The 22,970-nt window shown below is 42.0% G+C and overlaps 1 protein-coding gene across 4 annotated transcripts in view; it reads right to left on the bottom strand.

Moving 5' to 3' along the window:
* Positions 1–21,519, bottom strand: part of ephb2b (eph receptor B2b) — a 131,294-nt gene extending 109,775 nt beyond the window's left edge. For all 4 annotated transcript variants that reach the window (XM_086200099.1, XM_086200101.1, XM_086200100.1 and 1 more), the window contains exon 1: positions 21,363–21,519. In XM_086200099.1, coding sequence (XP_086056225.1) covers positions 21,363–21,414 — 52 coding nt within the window. In that variant the 5' untranslated portion in view covers positions 21,415–21,519. The remainder of the gene's footprint in view (positions 1–21,362) is intronic.
* Positions 21,520–22,970: the final 1,451 nt, after the last annotated feature.

The raw sequence follows: 22,970 nt of genomic DNA, 5'->3' as shown, positions 1-22,970 counted from the left end.
TGAGTAAGGGTGTGCATTTTAAAGAGGATGGCGTGTAGGAGGGGAGGGAAGCTTTAAGATTTAACCCCTCGCTGTCACATAGCCCTGACCAAGATGGAGGACTACAGGGAGTGTGTCACGGCAGGTTAATTCACTCAGAGAACAAGCGTGTTTACCAGCCATGTTACCTACAAACTGAAGCATATGCTGCTTGCACGAGCGAAAAATCCTCTGTGCAGATGGTCTTCATTGAAAATCACATGTGACTCCTACTCAGCCGTGTAAACTCCTCTTGGCATTGGCTGAGTGGCTGTAAAGCCACAAGTAAGGAGGCGACAGCATCCCCGCAATACCTTTCAGGGGATCACAAGCAGGAGGGTCCCATGAAAGTGGACCCGTTGAGTTAAGATTACAGAAAACTCAGCAGGTCGGTAGTAAAGTCAAAGAACCGCCTTCCAGTTAAAGTGTGACACAAACCCATAATATGCAGCATTTCAGGGATTAATGGTCGGAATCCTCACTGTGCAATACTATCACAACACTTTCCTTCCGATAAAGACAGTATCAGGATATCTGTCATGAGGGAAGTAATCTAGCGCACATCACGGTCACTGTGTGACTGAAGAGGAAATACACATAAAAGCAGGAATTATGTATTAATATGCTGCATGGTAGTGACGGTGTCAGGTCGGCTAAGAGCCTCGAAATCAACAATTGGTGAAATGGTTTAAAACAGCAGCTGCTGTCAAGAAATCCTCAATATTTGGTTTCAGTGTCATTTACAGTGTAGCAACAAGCGGTATCACAACATATTGCAGTGCTGATACGTTGTACCGCGCAAAGGTTTGCAGGGGCTCGTTTTAAACTATAGATCATATCACAAGAAATCTCAGCGAGCCGATCTTGTTTATTTGCTTATTCCACTGTTAGATTATTCTACATTTACAAAGCAAAAACCTTTTTTTTTTCTTCCCTTTTTACAATAAAAAAACAAAAACCTCCCAATCCAAACTGGTACTTTCACATCACTCACTAAACAAACTATTGCCAAATTATCAACCCACTGCCTTACGAAGCCTCAGCCAGAATCTTAAACCCTAATCCCAGATGAAAAATGAACCTCGGTGTCCACTGGTCTGTAATTTGGTGAACTGATTTCAAGGGCAGTCCCTGTGAAGGTAGGAGGAATAAGGACTCGGTGGTGCTGATGACAACAGGAACAACAAACAGTTAATCAGTATGTGGGACACGAAAGCAGCTCCTCCTGTCGAACAGCCCCCTGGATGACAATGGAAAACACATAAATTACACATATTCATGGAGGGGGGGGAGGGGGGGGAGTCACAGTTTACAGATTTCATTTCAGCCAATCTTAAAAACATAAATAAAAATATAATTTTACATGCAGAGACAAAGACAAATCCTGTCTGCGCTGCTCTGGAAATTCGTCACTATTGAAACTGATCAAAACAAAATGAAGATATTCAAAACAGGGGATCATTGACTGTAACTGGTTGAGATTGTGTTCAAGCACTTCACGAGAGGCTTTTTGGCTGAATCAATCCACCACCATTAAAAACTCTGCCAAAGGCTTGTCTCTCGTTTGAAACTGATTATAGAGGGGGGGAAAAAAAAGAAACAAAAAAAAAAAAAAAAAAGAAGCAACAAAAAAAAGAAAAAAAACAAGGCTGTTATCTTGAAGTGTTCTCTAGAATTGAGAGCTCAAATCCGATGCAGCAACATCCCAGAGCGGGACACTACATGCGGTGAAAGCACTGTCTAGCCCGTGTTAAGGGTTTTAATTGCAGCCGAGCGATTATGGCTCAATAGAAAACTTGATTAACGCCATCAACGCTTCTGCGGTGTTGAATCTGCATTGGCTTTTCTGATTTTTAAAGATGTTGAAAATCTACTTCAGGCTCTTGTGCATAGGATAATATTTCGAATGAAGCTTTATTTCTTTTTTAAACACCTGTACTGTGCGTTTTCTGTAAAGTCGCCAATTTGTATCCCTAAAATATATTTCAGCAAAGGTCGTCGAGGGGGGTGTGGTGCTGTTGAAGGGCATCAGCTTTATCATTCTGACTTCTGTGCAATACTTCCTAAAGAAGGTATTCGGGTATCTCCATTTGGAGTTGGGCTATATTTAGGCCTGATGTGTGCACAGCCACCTCCCATAAACCAGTAATGGCGCCGGTCATGGTTGCTGGGAAAGATGTGATACAGCTGCTAAGCCTCTATATAATAGATGCCTGTTCACTAAAACCAACCATATTTTGCTTCTGACACAAACTTGCACCTTCTCCAGGACGTCCCACATGAGCAACTCACTGTGTCAATGAAGCAGAATACCACACCCTCTCCACGCCCCCCTCCCCAAACCTCTACTGTTCTCACAGCAGTAGCCCCAATGCTAGAAATGAGTTAAAAAATGAGCGAGGGGACACGTCTCCCCTTTTCTCTCTGATGCCCTTGAGCAAGACACATATAATATATCCAAATGCTGCTCGTAAAACAGCATGTACTGAAATATGTCAGTGTGTGCACAGTGTATTAAAGCCTCTCTCCCGTCAGGCGTGTTTTTGGATGGAGTAGAGAATCGAGTGGGGATCTGGGCTGTGGCTGCAGTGGGAGGAACAGGGGAGGAAGGCCGGGAATACAGCCAGGCAGAGAGGAATGGGGCTTGGACTGTGAGGGAAGGGATGTGGTTGAGACAGAGCCGAGGCCAACTAAGGCTGGGAAAACAGCAAGAAAATATATATTTTTAAGTTATTAATCCAAGTATTTAACACTTTCCAGTGAAAAAAGATGAAAACACGTCCCAGTGTGGCAAAGATAATTGCTTTTTCCGAGGCAGCTTGACTCCTTTTGGGGTTCCACGGAAAAATGGAATTAGGAAAGAAGTCATTAGAGAATTTCTTTTATCAGTATAAAACCAGTAGATTACAGAAAAATTATAATGACATAAAAGAATTACATCATGGTTATGCTTTTAAGGAGAATATTTCTTCTTTTAAGATCACATGGGTGGTTAAAATTGACAATTTTGCCATGGTGGAAAGTTTTCTGAATAGAGATTTAAAGAAAGCAGGGGATGATCTTGAGGGGAAAGACATAACAAAGACAAACTGCTGTAGCCTATACTGTGAGAGACATAAATATTTAACATATGCCTCAAAAAAAAATCTCAAGAAAGACATTATTCATCAATGATTGATTTGTTTCCCTGGCGTCAGTCTTTGTCAATGCTCGCCTGTGAATAAGCTTTTAATAAAGAGCTTCTCGGCGTGCTACGTCAGCTAGAAACGCTGGTTTAAACCACTTCAATTAGACCTTCTGGTTCTCACCTCCTCCTCACTCTCTGGGAAACACACTTCCTCTACGCAGCTGTACACAACGTCTGACACACGCTCAAGTTAGGAGGGGAAAAAAAAAAAAATCCGACACCATTCATCACACGCATCTGGTGCTGCCGCCTGGAAAAAAAAAAAAAAAAACAGCACATATGTTTCTTTATGGCCGCAGGCACAATCATGTCTCTCCTGACAACATAGTAAAAGAGCTCTGAAGCACTTGGCACCAGTGACATCCTAATCCAGACACAGAGTGACAGGTAATAGTAATTTCTACCAAGTGGTGCCTTTCTGCTGTGGCACTTAGGCTGTTAATGTTTCACATTAGCATCGGGATGACAGGTGGTGGATGGTCAGGGAAAGAATGGCAAAGCTGTTTTCATGAAGCAGACCTGAAGCGGGACAAAGGAGGTAAAGATGGCAATAAATGTGATGTTTTGAAATGGGCGCATATGAGGCTGGAAGAGCGAGCAGCTGACAAGTGCCCTCCAGCTTCGTAACACGAGTGTACACAACAATGAGTGAGAGTTTAGCACACTTCCTTTGTCAGCTGAGGGATTAGGAGCTTGGAAATCATTAGTCCCACCCACTTTGCCACAAATGAAATGCAGAAACCTTTTGGAGGATTGTGGTACTTGCTTTCAGGTTCTGGGAGGTGATCTCGGCTATAAAATTGACCTTTTGTCAGGGCGAACCGTGTCCCATCGCCCAGCGAGTGTTCCACGCACAGGAAGCCACTGTGAGGAAAGATCTCATTTATTTATTTTAAACTGTCACTTTGAAAATGAACTGACTTCTGGCTGCCTGCAATAAGTGTGTGTATTCTCACGCTGTTACTATAGTTACCGGCACTCAAGTACAGGACCTGAAATGTTCCAGAGCAAACCTTGATAGAACATCGGTCCTCAATCATCACAGTGTTTGCAAAGGACCTTGCAAACACTGCGCTGGACGGATAAAAGCCTGAACACTGAATCTTCTCCCTGGAAGGCGCGTGGGCGTACGGGTCTGAGGTGACTTAAGGACAATTTCAAATGGAAGGGGGTTTTTATTAACCATCATCGGCTTGCTGCAAACTGACTTCCAAGGTGCTTAACTTAGCTGAGTGTTGATATATAGTATTGTTCCAATGTAATAATCTCTCTCTCTTTATAGAGCACAAGCAATAGTTCTTAGTACTACCTTGTTTGTGGACGGTTGTGACTGCAGATGTGTTCGTGGACAGGGTGGGTCGAGCAAATCAGAAGAGGACAACAACACTCTGGTTAATAGCGGGTGGGCCGCTTAATACATCTTGGAAAATATGACATGAAAATCAACATTTTCTAAAACGTGATGACAGCTTCAGTCCGCAGCTTCATTTTTTTTTTTTTTTAACTTACTGATGTTTATGGGGAATGCTTCACTGACCACGGGTGATCAGAGTGCTGGGACACGACTACAGCAGGCAGTCTACATTTAACCGTCTCACCCTAACCCCAAATCCAAGTTATCAATGTGACTTCTTCACTTGCTTTTCGTAATGATTAGTGTGATTTTAGAGGGTGGAGGCAAAAAACGATTTCCAGGACGGTTCTGGGATGGTGTTGGGCCCCTGTTTCGTGAATAAATAATACTCATAATGGGGACGTGATGGTTAAAGATGGTCTACGCCTAAAATTTTGGCTCAGATATTTGTGGTACGACTTGTCTGAATTTAGATTCTTATCATAAGCAGAGACCTGATGTTTAATTCAGTCCAGCAGGGTTGAACTGATTGATTGGATTCGTCAGCTAACACATACTTGTCAGTCTTTGATGCTGTCCAGTTTTTTTTCTCGTTTGAAAATAACTTCATCGCATACTACTTGACAAATGTGCTGTTAAATATTCTTTCATCTCTGCTGTGGCTTAACAGTATGTTATTTACTTCAGCATCTAAATGCCTCAAACCGACCAGTGTTGTTGTAAACATTCAATTTTCCTTTTTCCATATGTTTAACATGATATACAACAAAATATTGGCATCGTTTCCCTGACCGCTTTTGTTGAAATCACATCTATTTTATTTACATAGCGCCGATTCATAACAGAAGTATTCTCAGGGCACTTCTCATAAGGCGGATCTAGACCACCCTCCTTCTACACCTCAAAGGGACAAAACCAGATTCAAACCTCTGGTTTCAATATTAATGCCACAACTCCAAAAAAAAAAGCCCTGACAGCTCAACCCTGCAGGTGTTGACAGAAGTGTTCTTACATTCATGCGTATGTGTGAGACGCACAGAATGAAAAGCCCAGACAGAACTTGAGTACGCCAGTATCTATGAAGTAGAAATGAGTACACACTCGTGCCAAAGATCCGTCTGCAGACGGAGGAAAACCACTAAACACTATTATGGGTCTCAATTTCTATTTCTAAAAAATAGGACATATTACTGTAGGCACTAAGATCAAAGGCAAACCCGTTTAAAAAAAAAAATTTTTTTTTTGCATGATATGCTGTTTTACAGATTCTCATAGAGGGAAGAAAAGTTAAGACACATAGTAAAATGACCCCAAAGCTTTTCCATTTTGCTCAGAGAAGGAAAATCAAGCTACGTTTCAAACAGTGGTCTTGTTGTCCTTTGTGTTAAAAGTGTAAATTCCGACAACTCGTCAGTCTCCTGAGGGACAAAGGGCAAAGATTGCGTGGTCTCACCCGACGCCATCGACTCAGCGGGCGCTGCAATTTAGTCGAGTCACCAAGTGGTAACACGTATGTTGGTGCACCGTCTTCGTGGACGTGTGGCACCAGTGTAGATGTGAGCTGCCAATCTAGACTCTTCAGATCTGCCCCTCCCCAACCAGAAAAAAGAAAAGAAAAAAAACCCAGATCTAAATTTATATTCAGAGATGCCAATACATCTGTAATCAAACTGACAAAGAAAAAAAGAAGCGCTGCAGAATTTGGTGGATAGAGGCACTTTGAAACAATTTAAAAATGTAACAAAAATACACATTTGTGCAACACTTTTTTCGAAGTAACAATGTTTTGGTGAATGAAATAAATAACAGTAAAATCGTCCAAAAATCAGATCTACTTTTGAAACTTTTCTAGGAAGGTTGAACACAAAAACTTTGTGTTTGGAGGTTTATTAATTTGCATGGACTAACGTTATGATGGCAACTCGATCGTATGTCCTCTGACGTAGGGCTGCAGGATTTTGAAAACATGCCTAATTCCAATTAGTTTCGCTACTGTAATTGTGGCAGAATTTGCGACATTAGAGGGAATGTCAATTTTTTGGCCTTTTTTGTCATTTTCATTGGAAAAAAAAAAAAACATTAAATGCTGCTGGTGTGATTTCTGTGGTGCTCCAAATCAAAGAAAGATGTTTTTTAATGAGTGTAGAATATTGTGTTGGCAGGACGCATCTGCAGAACCACAACGTTTCATTTGAAAAGGTATTTGGACACACATTTGGCCTTGAACAAACATTTGAAAATTGCAGCAGGTCCTTCTGCAGTGCCAACTGATTGTGCAGCCTTAATGCAAAGCAGAAAAAAGTACACCTCAAAAACGAAACACGTCACACAGCAGTAACCCAACCTCATAGTCAAAAAAAACCCCACCTCAGACCAGACAATAGTCATCACACAAGCGTCTCCAGCAGCGTACACATGCATGTGCTTGCTAACATATGTAGGTCACATGTTGAAATCTGTCGGTGAGTGTGTGAGCCTGTTTGCATTTACTTGTATGAATGGCTGTGTGTCATCAGAGTGAAAGAACGGAGGTCCAACTCTTTACTCTTCCATCACTCGTCACCAGCAAACCCAGAGAGCACACGCGCGCACCCGTGTGCACACACACACACACACACACACCCTGCCAGAGCGTCATGCAGATGAGGACAGACGGCTAATCCCAAACAGGTCTTTACACAATCACTCTAACAGGCAGCCTCCCTGAAAGCATTGCCCTCATCTCATACAGGTGCAACATGCGTGTGTGCCTGCCCGACCACGACAAAGTGTCAAACCGTTTCTAAAGGAAAGCAGACGGAGAAGCACTCGGAGGAGGCGTGATCCCAGCCAGCGCACCATGTGAGTAACTGTACACGGTTTTGGGGCTCCTTCCCCGCTGAGGCCACCCATGCCACAAATGTATTTGTTTCCTTGCGGTATTGTAAGGCACTTAGGATGAAAGCTTCCACAAAATTGCATATGTTTGGTTTTTACTTAAAAGTATGAGAGCTGTGTTTTTGTACTTTTGATGTAAACAGCTTAAAAGGTTTGTTGGGTCAAATGGCTTCTCTGTTACATAAACGGACGACAAGGAGTGGCAAAACCAAAATAGGTTTCCCCACAGATTAATTTTTTTTTTTTTTTAAACAGTACCATACAAGTGATTTATTTTTTTCAAGATATAGAACATCTTTAGAGTAGTCACAAGTTAACCCTGTAATGTGTGGGAATTTCTCACTGATAAATGATTGGAGTTGTCCCAGAGTGTGTGAGACGATGCGATGTGGCTCGCAGGAGACAAGCCCCCGATAACAATTCATAACGATGCACGAGCAAATGAAGCTTGGTCTTTTTAACTTTCCTCTGCGGCCCACTCCGCCTCAACCTCTCCACTCTTCCAACAAACAATAAATCCAAGCCGTGAGTGAAGCCTGTGCGCATGCATGGTGGTTGTGTGGAATACAAGACAATATGTGGTGCATTTATTGACATCCGTGGCTGCCTGTAGTATGTAAAGATGGAAAACCTATTTGGAAGATATGAATAATAATATATCAAATGTTTAGGCTTATTGTATGACATTCGTTTTGTTTAATAGTCTCAGCTGGATCTCTGTATTGATTTGCCAGGCGCAGCAGCTCTCCTGAGATTCTCTATGGATTTTCCAGCGACCCTCCCCAATAATCTATTGTGATTTCTGCCTGAAAGGCCGTGCCAGGCGGGAGGCACGGAAAACAGTCATCATTTCCCCATCCCCTACATACCTGGCTCCTGTTTTGTACGCCACGTTACCTCATGCCTGTATTGTGATTGCACATTGTTTTATTGACCTCCCAGGACGAGTATGTCTTCCTCACTTTCAGACAAGTCATTATGCAAATTCAGGTAAGCGTTCTCCGTCCAAATGCTCCATTTATCATCGACTTTGCTGAATATGAAACAACAATAAAGCATCCGTGGATAGGGCTCCAGAAACACCATCACCGAGGTTTCATCTTTGCAGAGTCCAAGTTATTGATTTTGGAGCCGTAAACTGAGCTTGACTGATTGGATTGGTATGAGGTCAGAAAGTCTTTGGTCAACTGAAGTTATGCCTCTTTGAAATAATATGATTCCTTACAGTTAAGTCATGCTGAGCTTTTAAATTTAGACTTGGTTCAATAAAGATTCATTAAAAAAAGAAACGCATGCGTACATTGGGCACGTGCCCAAAAGACAGGACTTTGTGATTTTAAAAAGCACCGAATTCCCTGCAGGTTTTCTAAGATTTAACATTCAGCAGTACCTTCAATGTCACACGGTAAACCTCAGATTAGAATGGGAAAAGAATCATTGACGGTGGATAATGTTTGCAACGGTGTTCAATGGCATTAACAATTCATTGATCAAAATAAAATGTATTTCAGAATAGGAAATGCAAAAAGTTGATTTTGTAGCGCGTTGAGTCAACGCAGACCTGCTGTAGCCTGAATTTCCCCATCGACCTCCAGTAATGTCAAACAATGCTGAACAGGAGGAGACAGCATGGAAGTGAGTTGGTAAAACTGCGTTGGAGGAAACGTAATGAAGCGGAGGAGTTCGAGCTGTTGTGGTCTGCATCAATGCAACACGTGGTTACACGTCTGAGAGTATGTGATGTATGCGCCTTAGCTTACCGTGTCAATTACACACACAACCATAAATCAGGTTGAACTGATGTGCTGCTATGTTCAACAAGGTCAGCCAGGTCTGTTAGTTGGTTGTGATTGTTCAATCAATGAATGCTCATTTTCACGGAGTAACGCACATCTGAATTATGGTGACTGTGGGGAGGTTAAAAAAAGAGAGAGAAAGCATCATGAAGTTTTGGAAAGTCACAAGTGTTTGATCGCTCGTAGCTCATGAATCCACAAGCCTCCCGTCACTTCATATGAATGAGTTCTCCCTCTCTAAGGCTCCTGCAGTCAAATGGGACGTCAGAAGATGCAACGTCGAGTAAATACGGGGGAAATAACACATATTTCAGAAAGGAGCGTTGACAGCGTTGCGCTCACACCAGAATAGTGTCAGAAATAGTCGTGAAAAGAATGAAAAAAAGAAAGAACTTGTGAGAGAAGTTCTTTGGTACCTCTGCGCAGCTGGCCAGTTATGGTGTGAAGTGGGTGTGAATGTCAGATTGGCAGTTTCTGGAAGTTAACCCCCCCCCCCCCACACACACACACAAACACAGTGAGAAGGGGGGGGGGGGGGTCCAAAGCATTCCTGCCACCAGCTGACAGCTCTCATATCCACCACAGGGGGCAGACATCTTTTCCACTGCATTAATGAGTAATCATGAAGAAAAGGCATTTTAAGTTTAAATGATAGAAAACAGTTCAGCTGCATGGTTATCAGTCCCCCAGCTTGCGCCTCACATCCCGAGGTGTGAACGTGTCGATCAGCCACACGGCTTTACTGTCCTCTGTAAGTGGACTACAACCAATGAAATCATTAAAAAGTGTCTTTACTGCTGGGTTGTGACAACTTTTGCCTTTGAAACTGATCTTACCAGCCTGCCTGCTCGTTCTTGGGGGACACCACCACCACAGTGACCCACAGACAACCTCCTGGATGTTTCTTTGTTTTCTTTCTCTTACTTGTTCAACCGAGGTACAGTAAGTTGGCGCCTCTCCGACTACATGATTTACAACGTTCTGCAGGAGACTGAATGTGATTCCCACATTAATTTATAAAAACCGACTCTCTTAAAAAAGGGAGTCAAGTCAGAGCCAAAGGCCAAATCAGTTAATTGCCTTGTGTTAATTTGCTACTCTCTCAGTGAATCTAATAACTTAAGAGTAGAAACAAACTATCACACTTGAAGGGAGTAAAAATCTTTCCCGCCCTCTCTCGCTCCCTCTCCCTGCCCCTCTGCTTTTGAAATGTCACCTTGGTGTATATACAGTATGAAATGTAGTCATAAAGCATGTGATAGGAGATATAAGTGTGCTCTACAGTTATTATGCCTGATAGAGATACGTGTCCCACCAAAGAAGTGCATTTTTTTTAATTACACAGAATAAAAAAATTGTGCAATTTAAGGTCTTAATAATGAAGATAGAAACTTTAAAGAGTCGTTTCTTTGAAGAATCCCAAAGCAAAACCCGAGCTTAGAAAAATGATCGCATGCAGAAGAAACTGATGAGAAGAACTGTCTGTTCTGTTCTGTCGATCTCTGTTCTAGCTGCTGTGGCATCAGCATTAGACGCTATCAGTTATGGAACAGCAGCACGGCCTGCTAGCACAGCCCCAATCAGATAAACCACATCTGCTCCTGGCAGCGCCGCGGCTGGAGTGCTGTCTCTGTCCCAGGGAGACACAGACCTGTGAGACGAAGCTCTTTGTCTGATGTGTCTGCACGTCGGTTGAGCCGAGACATGACAAGTCAGCAAGAACCAGGAGAAATTTTTTTAAAAAAAACAACAGGAATGGCAACCAAGAGATTAGTGTTGGGTCTGCGTAGTGTGAGATGTGAGATGAGAGATGGACACCACGCTGAGCATGTAACTACCAGCCAAAGCAGCACAACCCGCACTGGTGCAGAGAGGCTTGTTTCCACTGAAAGAGCAAAGGGGAGGGGGTCCTGCTGTTGATATGGGTCATGGTTGACAGACGGTATGGGCCAGAGAGAGAGAATAGGAGACAAAAACAAAAGGCAGATGTCACGTGAGTCAGCTGCTGATAGATGCGATGTGCAGCGCGGCACATAGGCAGGAGTTCAGGTAGAAAAGGCTTCCCTTTGTGATGCAGATGACAACGCAATCAGCCCGGCTTTGTCTCGGCCGATGGGCTCTGCTCCCGGGGACATTGAGACACTAATCCGGAGGGTTTCTGTTCTCCAGGCACTCATAAAGGCAGTGTCACAGTACCTAGGGTGTGTGTGGATGGGGCTCTCCGAAACGAGGTCTGACCTCTCTCAGGGTACGCTCTCCCTCCTCCGCGTCCCTCTGTCTCTCTTTCTTCCTGCACCCTAGCTCAGTAGCTGGCTAGAATACATGTTGTTGGTGGAGAGCCACTTATACTCTCCAACAGCACCCGTAAAAATGACCCCGCCGTGATGAGGTTTAGCTTGTTTACACAGAACCAAACAACGCCGGGATATGAGAGAGCTGCTCCTCCATTCTGACCATCCCTCTTCACACAGATGTGGATTCAGCACTGCAACCACCTCCACCGCCGGCTTAGCAGAGGAACGCTCTGTCCCATTCCATCTCCTCGCCTTTTTACACACACGCAACAGTGGAACAGCAGCACAACTTCAGGCTGTTACACCTCGACGATCTGTGACATAAAGAGAGGGTCAAATTCATCAACACCGATTCCGGCGCCCGAATAAAAAGTGGAAACCTACATAATTGACGAGCTCCACATAATGAGTAGCCAGCACAAAGACTTCGGACCACAAATTAGGCCTGGATGTTGCGGGGCCATTTTGATTGTGAGTGCTTACACTGTTCCTGTTATGAATAATGTGTGGAAATGCATGTACTGTCCCCTAATGATTTCCATTCTCAGCGGGTAAGGATGAGGCACGCTCTACCTAATAAATATGACTTATCAAGAGACTGCACATTGCCAATTAGATGTGCTAATTAAGAGAACAGGATATAATAACATCCTTGATCTAGATTCCTTTGTGAAATATCAGTGAGGTTAGATGGAGGTAAAGCAAGTTCCTTCTGTATTTATTTATTATGAAACAGTCAGCTAGTCAGTAAGAAACATGTGCAAACTTAATTCCACAGAGGTGAATCATGCCCAAGACAAAAAAACCTCTGAATTCATTACCACATGAGCTCCAGCATGATAGTAGCGGTCTGTAAACTGATGTGCAGCACAAAACAGGCTTTCTGGGACGGTGCAAAATAGAAAAGAGCAACCAGCATGAAAAGGTTTGGGGTACTGTATATTTAACAGTTAAAAAAAAAAAACAACAACAACAACATTGCAATTATTTTGACTAATGCTAAAATTATAATATTAGAGGGAATCTTAACATTTACATCAATGCTCCTGGTGTGAATTTTGAGGAAATCTATATCATTCATCATATTTCTAAACCTGTGCAATATGACCTCTTGCTCCACCACTGCAGCACGTGATTTAAAATGATATTTCAACAGCAGTAAGCCTTTAACAAATACAGAAGCCTTTGATTGGAAAATTACAGAGAGCCACAGTGCAGTTTGGATTAAATTTGCATTAACTGTCCAGCCCTACCTCATTCAGAAACCAAGTGGTCAATTTCTGGTCACTTTCCCAATGAAAAATCAGCCTTCTAGTCAGACACCGATTCAATGCTAACAGCACAGCAGGAAAAACAAATGTAAAGACGACACTCAGCCCTTCTGTGTATACTCACTCTCTCACACACACACACACACACACACACACACAGGCCAGCAGCAAGGCAGCGGAGGAGATATCAAGTGGACAACTCAGCGATCCGTTGATAAAATAAAAGCTTTATGAGTTAAAAAAAAAGCATAATTCAACAACAATCCACCTGTTCAACAAGGACAAATAGAAAAGTGATATTCCCAAATGCTTTGTTTGTAGCAAATTGTTACGAAGCAGCCACAATAAAAAGCCAAACCGCAAATGTGGGTTGAGGGCCAGGTGGCAGCGGCGCCTCAGCAACAACAACCCCCCCCCCCCCCCCCCCCCGATGATGCAGGACAAACTACAGCCATGGGACTTCTGCATTAGCACGTGCAAGTAAGTTAATTTGCCAAAGACAATAAACACCTTGAAAAAAAATAAACCGATCCCATGGTGTTCTTGACACAGTCCTGAACTAAACCTTACCAACTCCAGCCTACGCCAGCAGAACAGCACCACACTACAGCCTCCAAAATCACCACAAAAATAAATCAACACCTCTCAGTGAGATTCAATAAAAACAGAACATAATCATCCGCATGAAGGGAGGATTTATTACACGTGTTGTATTATACTGCATTAGTTTTATTGAGGTGTACCTAATAAATCCGCAAGTGAGTGGCGCCAGGTTTATTAAATTGAGGAAACATGTTTGAAGGTCATGTATTTTTGGGAGGGACAATTAATTTAGAAAGTAAATGGTTCCTATCTAATACATTAGGGAGGAGATATTCAGGGGATACTTGATTTTATTTATTTATGTATGTATAAGATGATTGAGGCAGATGGGTATAGCTTTTTAACTTTGTGTTCACAAATTGACAATTAAAATTGAGATATCCTGCTAGATTTCCTCTGCCTAGTCGAACGTGCACTTCTGTCAGACTTCCTCATGGTCCTGATTCAAATCCTCTCGGTTTGGTTTCTTTGAGCTAAGTGTTTGCGTGATGTTATGTTCTAATGATAATCAGTGGAACCTTTTGGCTGTGATTTCAGCTTCCCATTCTTTAGATCCAGTCTTGAGAACGCCTGTTAGTTTTAATCCTGTCCAGGCTGATTCTCCTCCAGGGACTGCAGAGGAAATTTATTTCGCTCCATAACCAACTCTGAGACGGTCCATGACTGTCCACTCGCCCCGGTAAATAAACATATGAAATAAACTCAGTCCCTCAGAGTATGATGTAGTTCTAGATGACACAAACTCAACATGTTGTAGCCCAGATTTGGACATTTTCATCAAATTTCACTCATGTTTGATTAAACCGATATATCGATCCTGGCTTCGAAGAGCTCTGGTGCAGCCAACTGTAGGCTGTTAAACATTTCATTTAATTACAGAGCTGAATTCGGTTTTCAAATGTTGTTGTTGGTTAATTGTGTAACCGAGCAATCTTAGCATATCAGGCAGACGGCGACGTTACAGTACTTTCAGGACAGCAGAGGGTGCTTCCCGCATAGAGAAGCAGAGAGAAAGAAGCACACAGGGAATCCACCTCCAGTGAGCCGGGGCTGAGGTTGCTGCTTGATTCGGGGGTTAACCTCCTTCACTCGGTGCAAGTGGCAATTTAAATTAAACACAAGAAGTTAGCTTGAGTTTTTCTACAGGTTTATTCCACACCATATAACCCAAAAGTGTACATTTGCAGGTCTGTGTAGGGCAGCTGAGTCACTTATTGATCCAAACTAGTTTTATTTCAGACTGCACAAGAAAGCTGGGGCGCTCTTCTGAAATGCTTAAGGAATCACAGCCTGAACTGCTCTACTTTGAGAAATAAGCTTCACTGAAAAGAAAAGAAAAAATTCCTGCCCGATACTGCAGTACACACACACACACACACACACACACACACACACACACACACACAAAGCTCTGCTGCGCTCAAGGCCAACAGTACCTAAGATCGGTACATAAGATCTACCTTTGTACTAACTGTTACACAAAGATATCTCCATCTCTGTTGACAACCCACTCCATGAGGCTGCGACGCTGCACTGATTTCTCCACCCGTGGGTGTCGGTGGGGGTTTTCAGTCCACACAGGACCTGCTGCTGCACCTGTATTTAATCTGAATACCTGATAGCCCTCAGGTTGCTCCGGTCCCCTCCACTAAACTCAAAATTAACATCTCGTCATAGTTTTTTTATGTCAAGGAAGCTTTTGTTTATTGCAGTCTAGACACGGGAAAAATACAACATGTTCAGAACGATACTGCTGCCAACACTGGCAGATTTTCTCTCACATATTCACCGTCTTGTTTTACTCTTTTAGCAGGTTAATTGTTGTTGTTGTTGGAAAGCTGAGGCTGACGAAATAGGTTTTAATCTTGCTCGTATTTGACGAAAAACCTAGGAATTTCAGATACTGGACCGGACGAAGAGGAAAACTTCAAACAGATTCATCATCTGGGGAACACGAAGAGCTGAACAAAAATTTCATTACATTCCAAAAAAAAAAAAAAAAAAAATCTAGACTGACTGGGTGCTTAATCCTTGAGGAATATAAAAGTCACAGACATGGCACATGCTTTATTCCTAGAATATGTATATTTACGCTAATTAAACAGTGCTTTAGAAGAACAGGGTGACGGTAAGCCTGGATGAGAGGAATCAAATATAGTCGGTTTATTTAGTTTTAATTCTTTGCACGGCTTAAACTATGACGCCTTCAACAGGCTGAAGTGCACCCAGGGAATAGATCAAATTTACTTTTAAATTAACCAGCGTTTTCAGTTGCTATAGTCATGCACTGCCGGGGTATATAAAGAGCATATCGAGCCATCTGTAACACCTGTTGTCTCTGAAAATATTTTCATTTTCTGATAGCATCAAGACACGGCCGTATCTAAGCAGCTGCTATCTGCAAACTAAACAAGCCGGGTCACAGACCAAAGAGACAGAAAATTAAACACCTGCTATTTTTTTAAAGAAAATAAAAATACCGTAAGCCGGAGAATATCAACACAGAGAGGCTACGGTAAATTAAAAGATTTTTATCATACGGGATGTACGAAAACAAGGTTCAGTGTTACCGAGTTTGGCTTGGCTTCTTAAATTGTCATTCAGTAGGTTATATTGTGTTACGTCCCAGTGTGCTAATCTGGGAACCCATCAGCTATTAAATAGCATCGGAGGGCAACGGCCACATTTTCGGGGCTTCAGTTTAGCGAGCAGATATCCGGCCTGATTATGATCCGATTAACAGCAATTTATCTGTATGGAATCAATCCTTCTCATAAGTGATTGGTCAATAGTACTTGGACTAAGAAGAGAAACCAGAACTTTCCGGTCCCAAAATCCTTCCCCGCGCCTGAATAGAGGTTTCACGGTGAGAACGTAAGATGATCCTTACACACTCCCACCTCACAGTAGTCTGTGCTGCAGTCAAGGAAGTGAACAGAAGTGCTGCTGACGCTTGACAGTCGGAGCACATACAGATCTGTGGACGTCGTGCGGCAGTACAACAACCAGAACCCATGCGGTTAGTAGTGCAACAACGTGAAGGTTCTCAGTGCACTTTCAACACAAAAGCCCTCCTGAACCAGTATCAGCACTACGTGGATAAAGACTTCAAACTTCAGCGGTTTCACCAAATACGTCTCACAATTCACACGATATAATTTTAGCATCACCCCTGGAAGGCAAATATGTAAGGACTGGAAACCGTTAACGGTACAAGAGACTGAAAGGTTGGCTCATGACTGCAGACCACATCAGCACTCGGAGTTAAACAGCTGAAGGCATGGAAACGGCGCCAAGGCAGTCCATCATGTCCTGCTGGGTCAAAAACCGACGGCATCAAAAATCCCCTGGTGGAGATTTGAACAAAACACTCTGGGGGGATCAAGTTCCTTTATTTTGTTCCTACATGGTTTGAAGGTAATATAATTTGAACATGCAAGAATTCATGTCAGGGGTTGTCCCAATTGCAAAGTCCTGGGCTGATCAAGATGTTTTGGTGATCGTTAATCATTTTGTGTGTTTTGTTTGTGTTGACTTTTGTTTTTCATTATTTAGTGACACTGAAGCAACAACAACAACAAAAAATCCTTACACAAAACTGCATCAGCGTTACAATGAGCAGAAATTCAAGGAAATTGTGAAACAACCTTTCAAATGTACTTTCTTTGACTTCAACAAGTACCTCAAGTCGCGATCTCTTTGACAATTATCAGTTATTTGCCGAGTGGCCGATGTCAGTCAGCGGGGCCGATGTCGGATGACACCGATGCATAGCTATTAAATTGGCGCGCCTCTTGTACAAGCAGCTCATAACGTGACAACGATGGAGCTCTTGTGCCAGCTATAGGAAAGTGACCCGGCCCAGCGGTGGCGTCAGTAACCTTATGCGATAAAGAACGAAAGCAAAGCTGCCATACTCCTGCCTTAATCTCGCACTAAAGGTAGACATAGATGCCCCTGAAATATGACCACCACCACCCCGCATTCTGGTGAAACAACTGGTACCAGCACTAATTGAAATTTTGCATGCAAAGTGACAATGCCTGGGCCCTCTGCAGCATGGATTAGGGCTTGAATAGAGACAGATTCTTTGTGAAAGCCTACTGTGGCGGTTGGCGTGCAGGCCAACTCCCTGCATCTGCTTATTGGGTTGACCGAGGAAAACACTGGAGTGTATACAGTCGCTCATTTTACCTTTATCTAATCCCATTTCAGAGCCTTCCCATTCTCTTCTTTTGTTAATCTTCCAGCAAACACAATGCTTCCACATTACACGAACACATTTATGCCTTTCAAAACAATGCCGGTCAAAAACAACCTGGGAATTAACATATGAAAGCTTTTAGCCAAGCTCTCCAAAACTAACAATCAGACTGTTCCTTGAACTTTCCAGGGTGCCTTACTTTGTATGAGAAAATTCGACAAAAATACAGATGTAATATGTAATTTAATAAGCAAAATCAAAACTTAAAAATGTCAGCTAGGTCTGTGTTTGCCAACTTCCAAGTAAGAGGGCTCCAGTGCAAACCAGAGCGCTGCAGGAATGTTGTGCATATTGAAATGCAATCAAAACTGCAAGACATCTTTTAGAACCTCCACGCTGTGATCTCATTCTACTGCACTTCACCGTCCTCTATTGTGGTTTCTCTCCCATTATGTTCCCTTCAAAGGAAAAAAACGGACAAAAATGTTGTATCAAAGCGATCTATAATCCTGCTGACCCCTGCAACAACTTGCATACGAGGCTGGAGGTTATTGCATCGTAGCAACACCAATCCAACCAGAAAACATTTGCAAACCACAAACTGTACAGCCATAACTGTGGGGGGGTGGTGGGGGGGCAATCGGAAGAGCAAAATGATCTACCTTGTAAATTTCATCCCCCTCGAACAATACATGCTACTACGATTTTATGGCTGGGGATAAATCTGAGAATTCCCACTCAACAGAATTAGATGATCACCGTTGTTAGAACGGCTGTCAAATGAGCTCTAATGACAATGAATGGGCAAACTAAGGAGGGATAAATCCACATAGTGTGTTTTCACAGACATGTTTGACATAGCTAGGCTAATTTCCTGGCAGTTCTGCCTCCATTAATTTTCCGAAAAGAGCTTGTCTGTTCCTGTTAACTGAACCAATAAGATACGGCATCAATGGCAGCTCACATTAACACTAATCAACAAATTAAGAGTTGTTTCACATTCCTCGGGATAAATGAAACCTTTCAGAAATGGGCTTCAGCCGCTGTTGAATGGTTGTTCCACACAATAATCCCGACGAGACAGAGAGGGCACAATCTCGTCATCAGATAAAAGATGTGGAAAAATTCACAGGCTAATTCAAGACCACGATACAGTAATTTTTTTTTTTTAACTGTAATTTTGTGTCGAAAAAAATATCCAAAACGGACACTTTGGGGGGGGGGGGGGGGGGGCAGCTAGGATTTGCCTTTATTTGATTCACGTCTGAGTTTTGATTATTGGTTGTGAAAATCGCCCCTTCATATGTTTGTGCTTCTGGAATCAGCAAATAGGTACCGAATTGGGCCTAAAAGCAAGTGCAGTGGCACTCGGGTAATACTATTAAAAAAAACAAAAAACATTTACAACAGTGATGTCATCTGGCGCTTCAATGTCGAGTAACGTTCGACAATAAAAGCAATAAAAGTGTGCGAAGATGTCCCTCTGTAGTGCAAAAAAAAAAAAAAAAGAAAGAAAGAGAAAAAAAAAAAAACGTGTCCCAGGACTCAACATGTCAAAACCATCCACTGGAGGGCCCGTTTCTGTTGCATGCTGGGATTTTTTTTTTTTCGGATTAGAGCTCCAGTGACCTCTTTTTCAACCCTTTATTTCTCATACGTAAGCCATCCTCGCAACTTCATTGGACGATCGACTAGGGTGATTCACAGGGTAATATGGGGGGGGGGGGGGGGGGCAACAGCACTAGCTGGGTTCCAAATCAAAACCCCTGCGTGCACTGAAATCCCACAGGCCCGGAAGGTAAAGCAATCGGACGTGTTTGGTGTTAACAATCAAATATCAGCAGGATCTATCTTACTGGAGCAGTTTTTCCTATTTCAACCCACTGCTATTTGAAGAACTGTGCTGATTACCGTCTTAGCCGCCGTATAATTTCAGATTTGCATCACAGCAGATTTTAGATGTAGACAGCATTGCCGTGTTTACATTTGATGGAGAAATCAGTGCGTCTGAGGCAAGCAGTTAGTCTGCGGCATTCCTCACATCCCGTGGTTCACTTGCTGTTGGCCAAATGCATAAACCCATATAAATAAACATTATAACAACAGGCACAAAGTCGGGATTTCATATCTGTAAAGGGCCGTAATATCTTGATGCCCACGATGGGACATATTTTTTGTATAATAACTGACGTTTTTTCAATTTAAAATCCAGTAATTTGCAATGTTTTTACTCGTTAAAATAAATGTATTATTTTCAGGCTTAAACATGTTGGACACAACAGTGCAATTAGATATGAGCTGACCGCATGGATGGATAATATATAGTATAAAATATATAGTGATTGCACGTTGTGGTCTTTCACGTAAAACCTGTTATATTTTTTTCACCCTACATGACTGCATCGTACTTCAATGATAACTGGTATTCAAAAACTAAATTTGATTTTTTTTTTTTTAAAATCTGCATCTCAAAAAATAGCACAAAACTTGAAGCGAGTAATGTGAATCGTAAAGGTGGATTTCTCAAATATTTTCAGGAGTCTTTGATATGCAAATGCGTTGGAAAAATAAGAAACATGAAGTGGTGTTTCTGTGCAGTTTCAGCCCCTCATAGAGCCTGGCATGTTTAGAGAGATCTGCTGCGCAAATATTTGCATGTTCAAATAATATTAAAGTCAAAAAGCAACTTTATTCTCTTGTTTTTCTTCTTTTTTTTTAATTTTGTTTCACCCCTTTGTTATGTTTGCTCGTTGTACGTTTGGCTTTTTACATAGTTTCGAAGCTTAACCTCTAATTATGAGGTTTAGTTGAACTAACCAGAGACACGTTTGTTTGCTGACAGCATCCTGAAAATAGCCTGAATGAATGGGTTGACACTTTTCTGCTCCTCAGTGTAGCAAGTGGCTCCTGGTGAGTCACAGGGCGAAATGAGTTCAGCTTCACACGATCACCTGCAAATCGCAATTCAAAAAGTGAACCCTGACAACTGGGACAATGAACGCAAAAGCGGCCAAATAATCCACAAATGTTTGTAGAAGACGCAGGGGGTGAATCTAAATGATACACTCCACTTGAGAATAATAGCTCAATACCGTAATATGTGCAGTAAGACCTCAGCACGGTTGCTCTGGAGCGTCACAGGCGACACATATTATAGATTATTTTCATCATTCAACCTGTTTCTTTGTGCGCCGAGCTGGGCTCATTACCGCGAACGCGCTGCGTCCTGGTGGCTGCACAACCGCACTGATGCCTTCACAATTAAGGACATTTGATATAGAAAGCTGCACGTTAACTCTTCAGCACAATACTAATGATTTATTCATCCTGTTTGTGTATATATAGAAATCCAACTGTTTGACAATGGGTGACACACCTCCACGGACACAGACGTGACCTCCCCGACTGAGATTTGATAACCCGGCGTTGCTCACCGATCAGCAGGATGGATAAACGGATAAAATGTCATTTGTTTGCAACGGGAATCGCATTTCTACGGGGATGCGGGGCTTGTTTGGGTCCCACCATCGTGCTCCGTCTGCTGTTTTTAATGTGTCAATAGCAGCATTTAATTACACGCAAACGCCACGTTAAAAAAAAAAAAAAAAAACATCGGAAGCGACGATAAACGAGCAGAAAAGTGATCCATTCCTCTCAGCTGGTTGACTGCTAAAAAAATCATTCACACGCTTTGTCTGGAACTAAATGCCGGCTGCAGGATGCGGCTTTTAAGTGCTGGGATGAAAACATTAGCTTACCTTCAACAGCTATTACGGCCGGTATGGTCCATAATATCCATAGAATATCCATTATTCGTCACTTAAATGGCCCAGACATTCAAATAAAATACGTCCCGAAAGCCATTGACAGCAAATGCAGAGAGGGGGACAGGCGGACCTTCACCTCCAACAGAGCGATCTCACATAGCAAAGAATATGAACTCAAATCTGAACCAAGTTTGGGCGAAACCAAAGAAACCACAGACAGAGGGGAGCACGGAGGAACACCGAACGAGGGGTACGCTAGGAAGCCACAGAGTTGGTTAATGAAGGCTAGAGGGAGAGGGACGCAAGTAGCAGAAGTTTGTAAATTGTGATAAAAAGGTTTGAACTATTTGAATAATCAACGCGGCTGGTTGACGGTGGGATCTCCCATCCCCTTCAACGTAACTTCAATTTACCCCGCTGTCAATCACAGAGAGAGGGACAGTCCAAGCAGCCTTACCTAGCTGATAATTAAGTGTTTTGGGACCATGTGGGGGATTTATAAAGGATGGAGCCACTTACTCGCACTGCCACCGCGCTCGGAATGGAAGTACTTCTCATGATTTTCTCAGAAAAGCTTAAACGCGTCTTTGGGGTGGGGGTGGGTGGGGTATTACAGGAGTTTTGGTGCGGTAACAGGTGAAAAGCTCAGGATAAAGTAGGTAAGTTTCATTTGAGCCCTTACCTACATTTTCCATCCAATATTCAAAGTCAAATAACTGTAACTATGTCCTTACCCTTGGCAACACTTCAGATTTGGTGTGCGACTTAATGCATCACTGCTTTAAAAAAAAAAAAAAACAGGGTGTTTAATATTCATGTTATTATAATTCTATAGTTTTATTAAGTACTATCTTTGTTGTTTTACTGAATGTTGTTTTTTTAACAAATACAAGTTTAAAGTTGGGAAATATTAACTGTTACACCTACCTCATTAATTATAATAATAATAATAATAATAATAATAGTAATAACTAATTATAATATGAATATAAGGCTATGGGTTAAAATGGTGTAACTTTTAGCCATCCATTTAAAAATGAAGACTAAATACATTAATTTCAAAGCATTCAAAAACTTGAATTATGTCACTTGCACATAATATAAAGCATAGCCTTTTTTAAAAAAAATATATATTTCACTATTTATTTAGTTATCTATCATGTCAGATTTTTTTCTTTTCAGATGAAAAAAGCTCAATTGATTACAAATAAAATTTTATGATTACATAAGTTCAAATAAATTTAAAACATGTTCACTTTTAGGCATTCAATACAATTTTAATATTTTTTTTTCTTTTTTCAGACGCACATTCTTACATGAGGCCATGTGCTTATTGTCTTATTCCCAGAAAGTAAAGACCGCTGAACTGATGGTTGTGACACTCCAATATCAGACTACAAGAAGAGCAAAGTAAAGTCTGAATAATGTCCAAAAGTGTTTATTGCAGAACATGAAAGTGAATTGAAATTTAACTGCGCCAGCTAACCGATAAATATGCATTGATTCCTCTTTGCAAAGTAAAGAATGTTTGCATTTGCACACTGATGAATTGCCTCCACACTTGATCAATCATGCAGGAGACGCTCTAGAAATATATTG

Source organism: Aulostomus chinensis, chromosome 3 (genome assembly GCF_037954235.1).
Source record: "Aulostomus chinensis isolate RoL2024-O1b breed Wild chromosome 3, RoL_Achi_v1.0, whole genome shotgun sequence".
NCBI classification, from domain to species: domain Eukaryota; kingdom Metazoa; phylum Chordata; class Actinopteri; order Syngnathiformes; family Aulostomidae; genus Aulostomus; species Aulostomus chinensis.
Note: the sequence above shows the minus strand (reverse complement) of the source record. Positions and strands in the feature narration are given on the sequence as shown.